The following is a 15,306-nucleotide window of genomic DNA, read 5'->3' as shown; positions in this document are numbered from 1 at the left end:
GATTTGATGAGCCTTGTTCAAGAGAAATCTTGACCAATGGATGAGATCCAGAGATATACCCGGGGGATTACCTGTGTCACTGCTCAACAGCACAGCAAAAAAAAAATATAAGTTCCCCCCACTAACTAAAGGGTAGGAGTGAAGCAACAACCTATCTAGCTTGTAAAAAAATGCCTCGGCAGATAGCCTAGTATGAACCTATGAACCTATGAACCTATGTATTCCACAAAGCCCCGTGTACAGGTTTACATGCTGTGCAAGCTCTGTATGAATCCCAGCCCTTAATGCTAAAATTTATATCTAGTTGAATTCTATTTTATATATATTTTTACACTTTTATATTGTATGTATTAAGTTGTATGATGTGATATGCTGTTTCTGTTGTCAAGCTGTTTTTAATTTTAAGCTTTTAAAAATGTTCACACTAGATATAAAACTTTTTATACTAGGTATATGGTTTTAAGGATTAATTGGGTAGTTGATGACAATGAAAATCTTGGTATAAATGCTGTGTTTTACTCTTCTTTGATTGTTTGATGAAGTGGCTGGTGCCATGAAAGCGCTCACCTCTTTTAATAGTAAAGCTGTTACTCTACATAGCTGTGGCTGCTACCTCCTGCTTTGTTTTTTACTGTTCATTTCATTGTTGTTGGAGGTAACTCTTGCCAGCACTGCTTGGTTTTTACTGCGGATTAATTTACATTACGAGTGGTGCTGGACATGGCAGAGGGAAATGTCTCTATTACTGAACTGGACTATGCCCCTGAAAAGGGAAATCGAAGGAATTTTATACAAAGGAACCTGCATGAACTTCTTGAGGTCAAAAACAACCCCTTGCTAGAGGTAGAGCTTCTAGTGCAAGATTTGCAGCAAGAAGAGAACAGTGAGTATGTTGTTGCTACTATGAGAAAAGACTTGTTTAAAATTGAGAATGATTTACGGAAACTGAAACGGCTTCAGTCACAGAGACTTTATTTTGAAGCCTGTCTGAAGCTTAATATAATCCCTCGGGGCTTAAGGGTACTGAAAATGCCCACTTATGGAACTATGTACAAAGATTTATTATTAAGGTGGCAGCAGATTAATTTAGAAACCAGTTGCAATTACATGCAGCTGCTAATAGATTTCTTTAAGCCAGAAGAACTCACTATATCATCCAAAGTCTGTAAACTGCAAGCAGAACTCTATGAAAAATATCCGCATGCTATTGTTGATTTAAAATTAGACTATGTCTTGAAACTTATACCTGTTTATGATTAGCAACTGATGGGCTATAAGAAAAAGAAAGTGCAAAGGGACTTGCAAGATTTTTCTAGTGGGCGTGTCTGCTTGGCCCAGAGAGCATAACAATGCTGTGAATAGCAGTAGCTCTACTCAGTCCATTGAATCTCAGTTGGCTCCTAAGCAACCGATTGAGCCTGCCAATTCTCTTGTTAGAGGTGCACTAGAGAACTCTAATGCTGTAATGCCACTTCTTACCACACCTCCCTCTGATTCCACAAGCAGCAGTGAGATACAGAGGCCTGAGAGAGGAGCTCGCAGCAAATTTGCAAAAAGAAATGTATCTACTAACTTTAACAGTAGACGTATGTCATCAGTTCCATCTGACAGCACGGCTCTTTCTTCACCGTATCCTATACGAATTACAAATTTTCGGACCCACTCCACGAGCAGAAGAAGGATGAAACGGAAAGCATCCATAGAAGAGGAGCAACCTATGACGCTCAAGAAAATGTGGCAACAATCCCAATATCCGTTAGTATGGAATATATCACGGCGGATTTTAACTGATTCTGAGATAAGTGTATTGAACAAAGGGAAATCCTTTGTACCGGCAAGTAAAATCTTATGCTTAAATCTCAGTTTGATGACAATAATATGAGTAATAGCTGTGTGAACATTTTTAAGAAACCAAGTAGCTATATTCCTGTAAACCATGCTGCTATTGAGACATTCGAAAAAGCATGTATAAAAGAAATATATAAGATGCATGATAGTGGTATTTTTAAGAAATGCTTCTATAATTTAAACAGAGAAGAAAAAGAAGCTTTGGAGGTTTTGTGTAATGATCGCTCCATCGCAGTGAGACCAGCTGATAAAGGTGGTTCTCTAGTGGTGATGGATTATGTTTTTTATAAGGAATCTATGCTGACAATGTTGAATGATGACATCTCTTATCAGAAAGTAGATATTCAACAGGTGCATGTAAGCAGCATGTTAGTATACAATGCATTATCAACAGGTGCATGTAAGCAGCATGTTAATATAAATGCATTATCAACAGGTGCATGTAAGCAGCATGTGTATATAATGCATTTATCAACAGGTGCATGTAAGCAGCATGTTAATATACAATGCATTATCAACAGGTGCATGTAAGCAGCATGTTAATATACAATGCATTATCAACAGGTGCATGTAAGCAGCATGTTAATATACAATGCATTATCAACAGGTGCATGTAAGCAGCATGTTAATATACAATGCATTATCAACAGGTGCATGTAAGCAGCATGTTAATATACAATGCATTATCAACAGGTGCATGTAAGCAGCATGTTAATATACAATGCATTATCAACAGGTGCATGTAAGCAGCATGTTAATATACACTGCATTATCAACAGGTGCATGTAAGCCGCATGTTAATATACAATGCATTATCAACAGGTGCATGTAAGCAGCATGTTAATATACAATGCATTATCAACAGGTGCATGTAAGAAGCATGTTAATATACAATGCATTATCAACAGGTGCATGTAAGCAGCATGTTAATATACAATGCATTATCAACAGGTGCATGTAAGCAGCATGTTAATATACAATGCATTATTTGAATGCTTACAGCGTCGAGTTATTAGCCAAGAGCTATTCAAGTACTTCATAGTAGACAAACCTGTTCTACCCATCATACAAGGACTCCCTAAAATACATAAACATCCCAGAGTGCCCCCCATGAGACCCATTATATCAGGGAGGGGCTGGTGTACTGTACCTTTGTCCATTTTTGTGGAGCACCACCTTAAAACTGTGTTGAAAAAGAATGTATATATATTAATTGATACAAAACAGTTTTTAAAAGATCTGTATGCATTTTGTAAGAGTATAGCTGTGGAGGATAGATGGCTCATGATTACGTTGGATGTGAAATCTCTATTCACAGTCATCCCTAATAGTAAAGGTGTTGAGCTCTTCAAACAGTATTTAATGGAAGACGAAACATATGATGTACAAGTTATTGATTTATTATCACTGTTGATGGAACTGATATTAGAGAACAATATCTTTTTGTTTGAAGGAAATCTATATAGACAAAAGGTTCGTGTGCAAATGGCTATGCAAATATTGTTATGGCTATGTGGGAGAAAGAATTCCTACTGACTAAAATGGGAAGGCATCTGAAGTTCTACAGGAGATTTGTGGATGATCTCTTTATTTTATGGGGAGATGATGTAGCCTCATTTCTATCCTTCTTCCACATAATAGATAGTAGTACCAGCTTCCTTAAATTTTCAATGAAGCATTCCTATGATGTTATAGAATATCTGGATGTCAGGATACTTCAAAAAGATAGAGGTGTTCTGGAAACTGAAATCTATAGGAAAGAATGTTATAGGAATAACTATCTCCATAGACAGAGCATGCACCCGAGACATATATTTAAGAACACTGTAAGAGGCCAAGGTCTGAGAGCATCAAGACTCGCAGCTAATCAAGCTAAGTATGAGGAAGTCATCAAGAACATGAAGGAAAGGTTCATACATAGAAGGTACAGTGAAAAAGAGATACAACCGTCATTAATGGGTCTATCTGAGGCAAGGGAAGGAACAGGTAAGCCATACTTTTCAGATATGGATACCATCATAGATGGAGGAACTGTTAGTAAGAAACCTATGAGAGTACAAGTATCCTACTCGAGTAACATTAGATCTTTACAGGAAGTATATTGAAAAAAATGGAATATACTATGTGCTGATGATGATGTTAAAAGGCTGGTAGGTGAGACCCCGAGATTTGCTTTTAAGAATAAAAAATCTATAAAATGATTATTATGTGGCCCACAACCCATGGAAACAAGAATAGAAAATGCAGTCAGATATGGAACCTTCCCCTGCAATAAATGTAATTACTGCACCTTCAGTGACACTGGAAGTAGATTTCGACATTCAGATCTAAATAAGGAGTTTACCTTCAGAATATTAGCTAACTGTTGACAGTATGAATATTATATACGTGGCACACTGCACAGTCTGTCCTGCCTTCTACGTTGCAATGACAACGCGAAGGCTGAGAGACCGGATGAGGTAGCATGTATGTGATATCACCAGAGGAATAGAGACAAATGCCTTAGCTAGGCATGTGAGGGACCATGATGAGACGCACACATGTTTATTTTTAGTAATAGATAAAGTCTATACCGACAATAGAGGTGGAGATGTTAGGAATAGAGTAGAAACTAGGGAACTAGAATGGATTATAAGGCTACGAGCTAACACTGGGGTAGGCCTGAATGACAAAATTAATATTAAACCCATTCTTCTAAATAGAGATTTAAAGAAATAGTAGGTAGTACCCCCCTCCCCCCTCGACATTTTATACTTTTTTATACTTTTATATATTTTTACACTTTTATATTGTATGTATTAAGTTCTATGATGTGATATGCTGTTTCTATTGTCAAGCTGTTTTTAATTTTAAGCTTTTAAAAATGTTCACACTAGGTATAAAACTTTTTATACTAGGTATATGGTTTTAAGGATCTTGACCAAACCCATAAAAGCTCAAAACTTAGCTGATGACTCACTATTCACTAATACCACAGGCCGAGTATGGAATTTACTACCTAGGGATATAACACTAATCACATCCCTACCCCTCTTCAAACAACAAATCAAACTGTACTTCCAAAATCACTGGCTTTGCTCATGTAGTACACCTGACTAACTTCTCTCCCCCCCTCTCCTGACCTTTAAACTCACCTTGTGCTTTATATCTAGCATATACCTTTCCTTTCTCTTGAAGTCACTCTATGTTCTGACCTATCTCTCTTACCTCTCCCATATCCTCATGTCTGTCTTTCTTTTTCTCTTATCTCTTGACTTCTATCTCTTCTCTATCTTCTCACATTACTTTTTTCCTCCTTCTTCTCCTCCCACTTTTTATTTTATTTCTTATTGTAGTAGGAGCCTTATGGCATAGCCTGTTTGTAATTATTAAGAAGCCCTTGAAACTGTCCTATCTCTAGTCAGGACTTTTAATGATGGTGTGCCTTACTTTTTGTGAATTTTATCACCAAGTTTATTATTATCAATTTGTATTTGTTTTATTACTAATGTTGTCTTACTTTTATTCTTTGTGTTTATTAATAGTATGTCTCATTGTCATGTTCTATGTGGAGCTTTTCTCCCCGGGCCTCTACTGAAAATGGAAATATATCCAGCTAGACTAGCCCGGTCAACAAATGTAAAATAAAAAATAAAAAATAAAATAAAATAAAAATAAATTAATTGGGTAGTTGATGGCAATGAAAATCTTGGTATAAATGCTGTGTTTTACTCTTCTTTGATTGTCTGATGAAGTGGCTGGTGCCACGAAAGCGCTCACCTCTTTTAATAATAAAGCTGTTATTCCACATAGCTGTGGCTGCTACCTCCTGCTTTGTATTTTGCTGTTCATTTCATTGTTGTTGGAGGTAACTCTTGCCAGCACCATTTGTTTTTTACTGTGAATTCTATATATATTTTTTGTTGCATGTACATGAATTATGTTATTTATTTGTGGACGTGTGCATCACATTATTTGTGGGAAAGAAAGGTGTACAACTAGTGCATTAAAACAATGGTTTTAAAGCTCTGTTAAATCAACCATAAAGACAGTATTAGGCTATCCATTGGGTTGCAAAAAGAAACCCACAACATATGTAAGTGCATAGCATAAAATGCATAAGCAGCAGTTTTATGAGTTATTTGGATGTCACATTGTCTTACGCTAGTATTGGTGTCTTATTCTAGCATTGGCTTATCTTGCATTTTAAACAATGGCAATTGTGCTATCAGAAATCAGCATTTATTTAACTAATTAGTTAATTAATTTATGCACGGTATTATAACACTGATGCAAGCACAACATTGTATGCTGTCATTTTTTTTTGTTTAAATGAACAGAAATGTAAACAAAACAAATGTGTTGTTTATTCTCTCTGTTTAATGTCACTTATTTTTTTAAATCCAAATACTTTAGTTTCTTTCTGTATTTGGATTGGATTCACATATTTGCCTTACTATTTCTTACAAATGAATCAAGACAGGGAACTGAATTGATGTACTTCGATTAAACCCAGTCTCTGAAACTCATACAGCACCTGTGCACAAGTAATACCACTCTGGCAAATGGTTTGTTTGCTGTATGCTGCAAATAATTTAATCTTTCCCCTCTCCTCTTGTCATATTGTTTCAGTCATTTACCAGTGCAAGTTAACATTCAGCACTCAGATACTTGTTTTTGTACAGTCAGATGTTAATTCGTATTTAACAGGAATATTAAACATTTTAGAGTGTAACAGATTTTTTTGTCTCCCAGCTTGTTTTCTTCAGGGTTGTTTTGGTTGTCAGATTAAATGACTAAACATTTTTTGCTTCTTCTGACAGAGCAGCGCAGAGTATGTACATGTGATGTCATCTTGCCACCAAAGAGCAGCCAATGCCATTGTGGAAGGAGCCATTCAGAATGGAGGTGTGTACATTAAGCTAGGACAAGGGTTGTGTGCCTTTAACCATCTGTTCCCCCCAGAATACATTACCACACTTCGAATCCTGGAGGACAAGGCTCTGAACAGGCGGTACAAGGAGGTAGGCCTTAATATTCACTTGTGCAAATCTGAATAATCGAAAGAAAGTAAGAAAGAGATGACAGTACATAAAACTAATCACAAAGCATGCACCTCCACTGGCATAGAGGAATACAGCCATGACTACAACTTGGGCAACCCAAGTATGATTAGTGTCCGAGATGCCTGTAGAATCTGGCTGGTAGGAAGAAGAGTGATGAAGCAAGGCCTGCTTACCTCTTGCAGGGGAAGAGCAGTGGGATATCTTGGGGTATGGGTGGTATCATGAAGTTGTGATACCAGGGTTGTGACAATAAACCAGTGCTGCAGCAGATGGGTGGGGACAGAGATCATGTCACCATGTAGGTGGGGGCTTTCTCTCATGGTATCATTGCAAACCCCACCTGAGTGATGTCAAAGAGCATGCCAGCTGGGAGGTAAGGCCTTAATGTAAAAGAAGAAAGTACAAGCCACAGTATGGTGGGTGGACTATTCACCTGGCCGTGACCCAGACACTGTGTATGGCAGCTCATTCCTCTGGGATTAGTCCTACCCCTATGAGTAGGACTCTGTCTGAATGGAGACCCTCCTTGTATGGATCACACTGGAGACCTGCATTATGTATGGGGATCCATGAGGATGGGTGAATAAGGGAGCTGGCATCAAAAGAGCTTGAGATCAGGGGCATCAGGTCAAAATAATAATAATAAAGTAAATAATTGCAAAATAATTCAGGTCTTATGTGCTACTCACTTTAACTAGAGCCTTCTTTATTGTTCTGGTGCAAGTTTATGATGTGTTTTTAAAGAGATCGCTTAGGTGTAACAATGTTATAAGCAACGTAAGACTGAGTAGTTGATTCTGGTAGAGCTTTAGTGGTTACAGAATGCGATGGTGTTCTGCAAAACATGCTAATAATGTACTGTCATGGCAAAATGTATTGTAAAGAACTGAATTGTTTAGTAAAGCACAGAATGTTTTGGTTTCCCATTGAAATGTTGGCACTCATAACTCCAAGTGCTGATACAAAGGGAAAAAAAGACTGAAAATGCAGAAGATTAAATGTTGAACATCAGTCTTCTCCTTTAAACTTGATTTTTGCAGGCTCCCTACACCTCCAGTATGAGGGACAAGCCCTCCATATCCCCAAACGTAAGGATACCAACTTTAAGATCACTATACCTTGGAGAAAAGAAATATTCTGAGAAATAGCCATCTCAGACTTGGTATATGCAAGTTTATTTTTTGGCCATTCTGTCTTTGTATTTCAGAACTCAGTGAAGCAAGTCCCAAGGTATCAAATGGTCACCAACTTTTTTACATGGTCACATGCTGTTAATAACATGCTCTAAAACTGATTTCAAAACATAATGTATTTGAAAATTATAATCTTCTTTGAGGAGGGCCACTGTAACATTAGACCATATAATTTGGGTTTAACTACTTCCTAACCAGAGTTTTTATTAAGTGTACTCATGACCCTGTGAAGGCCTGTGTTGGTTTTGAGACTCAATTCCATTGGTTTTGGCTGTTTCATTTATGTATAAACAGCTCTGCTGTGATGAGCAATCTTCCTTTCTTGTTTCCATATTTAGTGAGTCACTTCTTGTATCATTGCTGATGTAGTCTGCATTGTCTCATGCTCATTGACTTTTTGTTGTTTTTCTTCTAACATCTTCAATCACATCTTAATAAAAGACTATAGTGTGGTTGTGCCTGTAGATACCCCTTTTCATTACTACAAGTATTGTTCTTTTTAAAACCATTCTTTTATCTTCTTCTTTAATACAGGTATATCAAGGAGTTTGAAAAGAAATGAGGAAAAAGATAAATTGATGAAAGTTGTCAGACATGCATCATTAAAGACAGGATTAAAAACCTATCTAAAATTGAATAAATACATCTTCCAGTTTCATCTCTAATTCTGAAAAAAAAAATAATATTCAGGCAATGCACAAAATAAGAATTTGCAGTCATTGACAAATGTACTAAAATTCTGCTCATTGAGATTGTTTCTATTGAAAAAGAAGAGCTTAAGCAGCACCTCTGCTGACGTGTTCTTTTTTTTTCAATAATAAATCGTTATTGTTTTATTATTTTCAATACAAATTCCAAACAAATACAAGATTGAAAATAAAAAACAACTAATGTATCTAACAATAACACCATAACATATATACAATATTTACATGAATGCTTCCACCTGCAACACAAGTTTATACAAAAATATATAAATATAATTGAGATTAGTTCAAGTATTACACAATTTGTTGTTACAAAGTTCTCTTACAGAGTATAAATAACTCATAATAGATTTAGGTTTAAAATATTACGCTAATATGATATTAAACACTTGTTCCCATATTTTCGGGTTATTGATATTTTTATTGTGTTGATGTAGAAGTAATTTGTGGGCTAATATATGTCTCATAGATAGAATTTTAAAGTTATCCCATGAAGTTAGGGATGGGTTTAATCAATTAGCTATATATAGTTTCATTAATAAAAATATATTAATAATTATGATACTTTGTGATCTAGAAAGTTCTTTTGGAGGGATATGCAAAATCATAAATTTCCATGAAAGTGTTGTACTTTGATAACCCATCTTTTGAAGTTGTATTTTTAAAGAGTTTCAAAGTTTATAAATGCATTTGCAGCTCCAGAACATATGAAGAAGATCAGCAGGTTGGTCTTTACAGAATGGACAATTTGGGGAGTTTTTAGAATTGAATTTATGAGGCTAAGGCGTGTATAATAAGCATTATTCCATAAGCTGAGTATACATAAACTTTTGAAGAGAGATAGATTTTTGTTGTCAAATCTATTGCTTTTATTATTTGACTTTCTTCTGTCAGTGGGATTTTCCCTTTCCAATATTTCGATAAAAGAGCATTATCCTGAAATTTAAACTCTTTTATTAATTTATTTGATACGGTTATAAATTTAATATCTTGTTGAAGAGCTTGCCACAAATTTGAGCATTTGGTTAAATCCTCATCTCTGGGTTTAAAATTCTTAAAGTAGCTTATAGAGAGTTCCCTAATTTGTCTCAATATAACTAGATAATTTTTAGGTAAGTTTAATTCTTGTCTTATTTGATTAGCTGAAAATTTGAGATATATGTAAATGTCAATTAAAGTTAAATTAACTATTAATGGGAAATTTTTAAGATCTATTAATTGATTATTTAATCTCAAATTAGGGTTCCTATGAAAGGGTTGAAAAAACATCATATGTTGAGCAAGATCTAATGATTGAAATAAATTTTTTATAGATGTTATATATATTTTGTGGTCCATTATCCCATATAATTTCAGCTTATCTTTTCCTAGAAAGGGTAATGCTTTAGGATTAATACTCAAATTTAATATATGTTTATAATTCAAGATTGCCCATGTTGGTACCCACTTAGTGCACGTGTTCTAATCCTAGGATCACACTGGATCTGGGGATCACAGCCGTGTTTAAAGTTACCATTTTAGTAGTACTTAACTAAACTAGAGTCATGAGGAGAACATGTAATATGAATCTTGTTTTAATGCATCTTTCCTTTGATTATAAGACCTTTGCAAGGGGATGTTTTAATATAATGTCAAAGAACATGAGAGATGTGTGTCATGACCCTCATCAGATGGATGCCAGTCTTTTGATAGAACACAGAGATGCAGAATTTTCCAGTTAACTCAGAAGGTTTAGGAGAGTAAAAAAAAAAGGAAAAGCTGGCCATTGACTTGTCTAATGCATTAGAATTGTATGTGGGTCAGACTCATTTAGCTATTTACTGAGATTCTGACAAAGAGAATTCTTCTGCTCAGTGTCAGACTCTTCAGCAGAAGATATTTATTTTAAGTATACCTTAAATTTGTGAGGGAATTTTTGTCTACTGTATGGGGATTCACCTGATAGAGAAATAATGAGCTCTTGAACTCATCGTGGATAGTTCAGCACTTATTATACTTTTCAGAATTGTCCGCATCCAGTACATAGGCTCATGGTTCCTAAATTACTGATATGTACATGTCTGCATTGGATATACAGGATTTGTGTAGTTTGCATAAGGTAGGCATTGCAACTCTCTCTTTAGCAACATCTGACCAGAGTGGGAAGTATATTCCTCTTGCATCGTTATCCTTTTATAAAGTTTATGGTTTACAAAATAAATATGAGGAGAAGTATATATGCACACAATCTCTTACATGTTAAGCCAGTTACTTAGCTCACATAGTTTCATATCAGGGTTTCACTTTAGTTCAGAGCTAGGAAGAATTGTGGCCTATTCCTAGTAATGTTACAGACTAGAAGAGTTAGTTGTTAGAGTAGAGTATATGAGTTCACACTATGATTGCATTTGACGGATGTACACAGATAATTCATATAAGAGCATTTTCTGTGTGGAGACATGCGTGAATGGGCGCACCTTCATTGAAGGTTGTGCGTCAGGGCCAGCAACTCGGCACGTAAAAATCTACTGCCAATCATTAGCGGACCGGAGTTCTGCTGTGGCGACCCCTAACCTGGAAAAGCCGAAAGACACAACAACAACATGAGAGAATAATGGAGTGGAAGCCAAAGTACCCTCAGTTACAAAGAAGGTCAAGCAGATGATGATTTAGTAAAGCAGATTTGAAAGAAACAGGAGGAAGGCAAGAAGAAATTGAGTCATCCCATCAAGAACAGATGAATTGTGTGAGGGAAGGAGTGCATCATGCAGGTATGAGTGTCAAAAAAGATAGGAGTTGCTGTGAATGAAGAGAAATGGCAGCAGTTTCCATGACAACCCAATCCCATCTAAAAAATGGAGAAAAAAAGGTGCTGATGGTACCATTGAAGAACTAATGATCTCAATAAATAAATAAACACATAAAGAAATAAATAAAAACAACAAAAAAAACTTTCCAGCTTATTTTTCCCTCAGGAAAGGAGAAAAAAGACATACAAGTCACTTAGCAGATGCTGTCTAAGTGAATAGCTGACAATATTGCTTTTTTTCTACAATATGGAATTGAAACAACACTGCAAGGCACAACAAGAGCTTGTTCTATAAGCACAACTGTTACATCCACACCATTTCCAGAAATATTTCTGCATAATGCATTTTAGAAACTGACTCTTGGGCTAATGTACACACCTTAATAAAACAGTACAAGTTAGAGGTTTACTATCGTAATTTTGAACATGTTTGTTGCAAGTACCCAAGTACTCAAAAAATATTGTCGAAAGTTATGATAGCGATGGAGAAAAAGCACAAACTAAAAAAAAAATGTTGATAATTGTCGACATTCTTCGAACATAGCACCACATCTGGTGTCATATAACACACATTTTTCAGGGGGAGAAGCCCCCCTGCACCCCCATGGGGAGGGCCCCCCACACACACACACACACACACCCTGCTACTTATATATACCAACTCTGAGATTACACTACAATGGGGGAAAAGGGTACATTTCCCGATCCCCACTAAAGTGAGATCACCACTCAATATGCCGAATTCACAACAGCAAACGCACACTAACATTCGCTGTTGTGCATTCGGCGTGGTTTTTTTTTTTTTTCGCACAAACCTGTGCAAGCTTACTTTCAGACATCCGTTGTCACACACTGCAGCTGCAACATTTTGACCAAGTTAGGGGCACGTAAATCACTGACCAAGAAAAAAAAAAAGCACAAAAAGAAACTGCTTTTGGTATAGAAGGTACGTGCAGTAATAGTAGGTCTTTGAGGAAGAGTTGCGGCAACAGTAAAGCTACTTCCCTTCTCAGGAGTGTTGTTTGCAGTTTTATTATGTTTTATTAGTTGATTATACAATGTACATTTCTGTCATTATAGTTTGTTAAATGTATACGTCAGTGGCTTATTACAGTCACAAGTTTATATGACCAAAAAAATGGCTGAAGAATAAATGGTTTCTGGCAAAGTTGCAATAGTATAACTAAACAGTAGCTTGCAAGTACGGCAGGTGCAGACGGCTAGATATGAGTCAAAGCAATAAACAAACAAAGCCAGCACCAGAACAGACCCATTCATAGAATCTTTATTGTAGAACAGATATATCAAACCAGTTTCGGCACAGAGCCTTCATCTAGCTCATACCTTAAAAATCATAGGATGCCATCTAGACACTGCCACTTAGTCAGACTTCCTTTAGCCAGACTTATCTTCTGCTGCTTCAGCATCAACATCCTCCAATGTACTCGGGCCTTCGTCTGTTGGGAATTGTGGCATCACTGAACACCTTAGTCCCTCATGCAAGATTTTATGTGAGAGTCCTTCAGAGGACTCTTTCTGTCCAGTGGTCCATCCTCCATCAACCAGTGCATCACCCTGTCAAACTCACCTAGATTTCCAGGCAGTATATTCAATGGTGGCTTTGCTCTCCCTTCGTTTCTCTAGGCTGTCCGTTCATACGCCCCCCCCACCCCTGCCAAGGGCCACTATGACTATGGACACATCCCTTCTGAGGTAGGGGAGCATTTTGAAGGGAGGGTGGTTCTCAAGTCACCTGGTCCTAGACCAAGACTAATCTTCACAACAGTGTGTAGGAGATGCTAGCTGTCCTCTTTGCATTACAGACTTTTGATTGCCTCCCCACAGTTAATATGAGCAATATGTTAGTTGTTTGGTATGTCAACAGACAAGGCCACACCTGATCTTGCACCCTGTGTTGGGAAGTCATGAGGGTATGGCAGTGAACAGTGTCTTCCCATTGATTTCATCTCACAGTGCACAACCCAGGAAGGTACAGTATATTAGCAGACAAGCTGAGCAGATCAATTCCTCTGGCAGGCATGTGGTCCCTTAATCAGTTAGTTACATTCAAGCTCTTCAGCTGCTCTGACAACCCTTGCTGTGACCTGTTTGCAGCCCCAGCAAACACCAAATACAGCGGCTTTTTCACCCTGATCCCTAAGGAGGGATAGTCCCTTATGGGTGCTGTAGTCCATGCTTGGACCTCCAAACCCCTTTATCCTTACCATCTGATTCCACTCATAACCAAAGTTCTTCAGAAAGTGGCCTGGTGGTAGGCAAAACTTATTCTTATTGTCCCTTTTTGGCCTTGGCCAATTTGGATCACCTTTCTTTGGCCTCACCTAGTGTACCCACCCTGGATTCTGGATCCCCATCTGAATCTGATCTCACACCTATGTGGAAAGTGTCACCCAGACATCGATGGCCAGGAATTCCAGGCTTTCATCTAATCCATATTTTAACCTCTTTGCAGAAGCCCTATACTAGGAAATGTTACAGAAGTAAGTGGAAGAGATTTTACCATTTGGGCATCGTCCAAAAGTTTAGATCCTTTTTTGGACTTCTTACTTTTTGTCTTGGATTTCTTGGCAAAACTTTTTTTCGGTCAGGAGTGAGCTACTGTGTGATAAAAATCCAGTTAGCAGCCTTTTATCTTTCATGTGGGAGGACAGCATACTCTGACAGCCTTCCTCAGACTTTCAAAACTCTTTTTAAAGAGTATGTTTTTGCTACAGCTGCCCTCACAAGACCCCATGCCACCATGGGACATTGATATGATATTGTTAGCCTTACTACAGCACCTTTCAAACCTGTAATTCCTGCTGATTTGAAATTTCTATCTTGGGAAAACATTGGTTTTGGTCAGCGTTACATCAGCTAGGAGGATTTTGGAATTGCAGGCCTTGTCATGTAAATCTCCATCACTGGTTTTCTATAAGGGCAAGGTTCCCCCTTAGGATTAGTCCAGCCTTACTTTCCTAGATAGCATTGGAAATCATCTTGAATCCAACTATTCATTTACTGATGTTTTCCTCAAATTTCTTCAGTAAGGGTGAATATCTCTTTTACTTGTTGGATGCTTATTGTCGGCTACGTTTTACTTGCCCTGACCAAGGAATTCAGAAGACTAGATCAGCTCATTGCATCCTTTTCCAAAATGAAACTAGGTTCTAGAATATCTAAGGTTACTGGGTCCAGGTGGTTGTCCATCTGTATCACCTTTGTTTACAGGGCCAAGGGCTTTCTTTACCTTCTAAGTCTATTGCATATTCTACAAGAGAAGTTGCTGCTTCTATGGCTTTCTTTTTCCAGGGTTTCAGATGTTCATTTGTGCAGCAGCCGCATGGTCAACAGTTCATGCATTTGTATCTCATTACAAACTTGACCTGCAGTCCACATCCAGAGTGTTCTTTGGTGTTACCATTCTCTGAAGTATCCCTCCATAGTACCTCCCTGGGTTCTATTAGTTGGGGACTCATGTCCCTAACTTTTGAGGTGAACATAAAAGACAACATTGGATACAGACATTTTGCACTTACTTTAACACTAGATCCATGTTGTCTTCTTCCATCCTTCTCAACATTTGCTCTCACTGTCCACCATCCAATTTATCACCTGATTATGGCTCTTGTTAGACTGCACTGATCCTATTCGGAGCTTTGTGGTTAGCAGTACTTCTGATTGCTCTTATCGATCTTGTAGTTACAGTTTTAAGCTCAAAAGTA

The 15,306-nt window shown here is 37.3% G+C and overlaps 1 protein-coding gene across 1 annotated transcript in view; it reads left to right on the top strand.

Moving 5' to 3' along the window:
- The window catches only part of ADCK5 (aarF domain containing kinase 5), a 1,011,483-nt gene that overhangs the window by 408,241 nt on the left and 587,936 nt on the right, over positions 1 to 15,306 (top strand). The window contains exon 5 of the mRNA XM_044067719.1: positions 6,651 to 6,851. Within this exon, the coding sequence (XP_043923654.1) occupies positions 6,651 to 6,851 (201 nt within the window). The remainder of the gene's footprint in view (positions 1 to 6,650; positions 6,852 to 15,306) is intronic.

The sequence above is a fragment of the Protopterus annectens genome, chromosome 3.part1 (genome assembly GCF_019279795.1).
Source record: "Protopterus annectens isolate FY-2018-M chromosome 3.part1, PAN1.0, whole genome shotgun sequence".
Taxonomy (NCBI): domain Eukaryota; kingdom Metazoa; phylum Chordata; order Ceratodontiformes; family Protopteridae; genus Protopterus; species Protopterus annectens.
The sequence above is the reverse complement of the archived record's forward strand: the minus strand, read 5'-3'. Positions and strand labels throughout refer to the sequence as shown.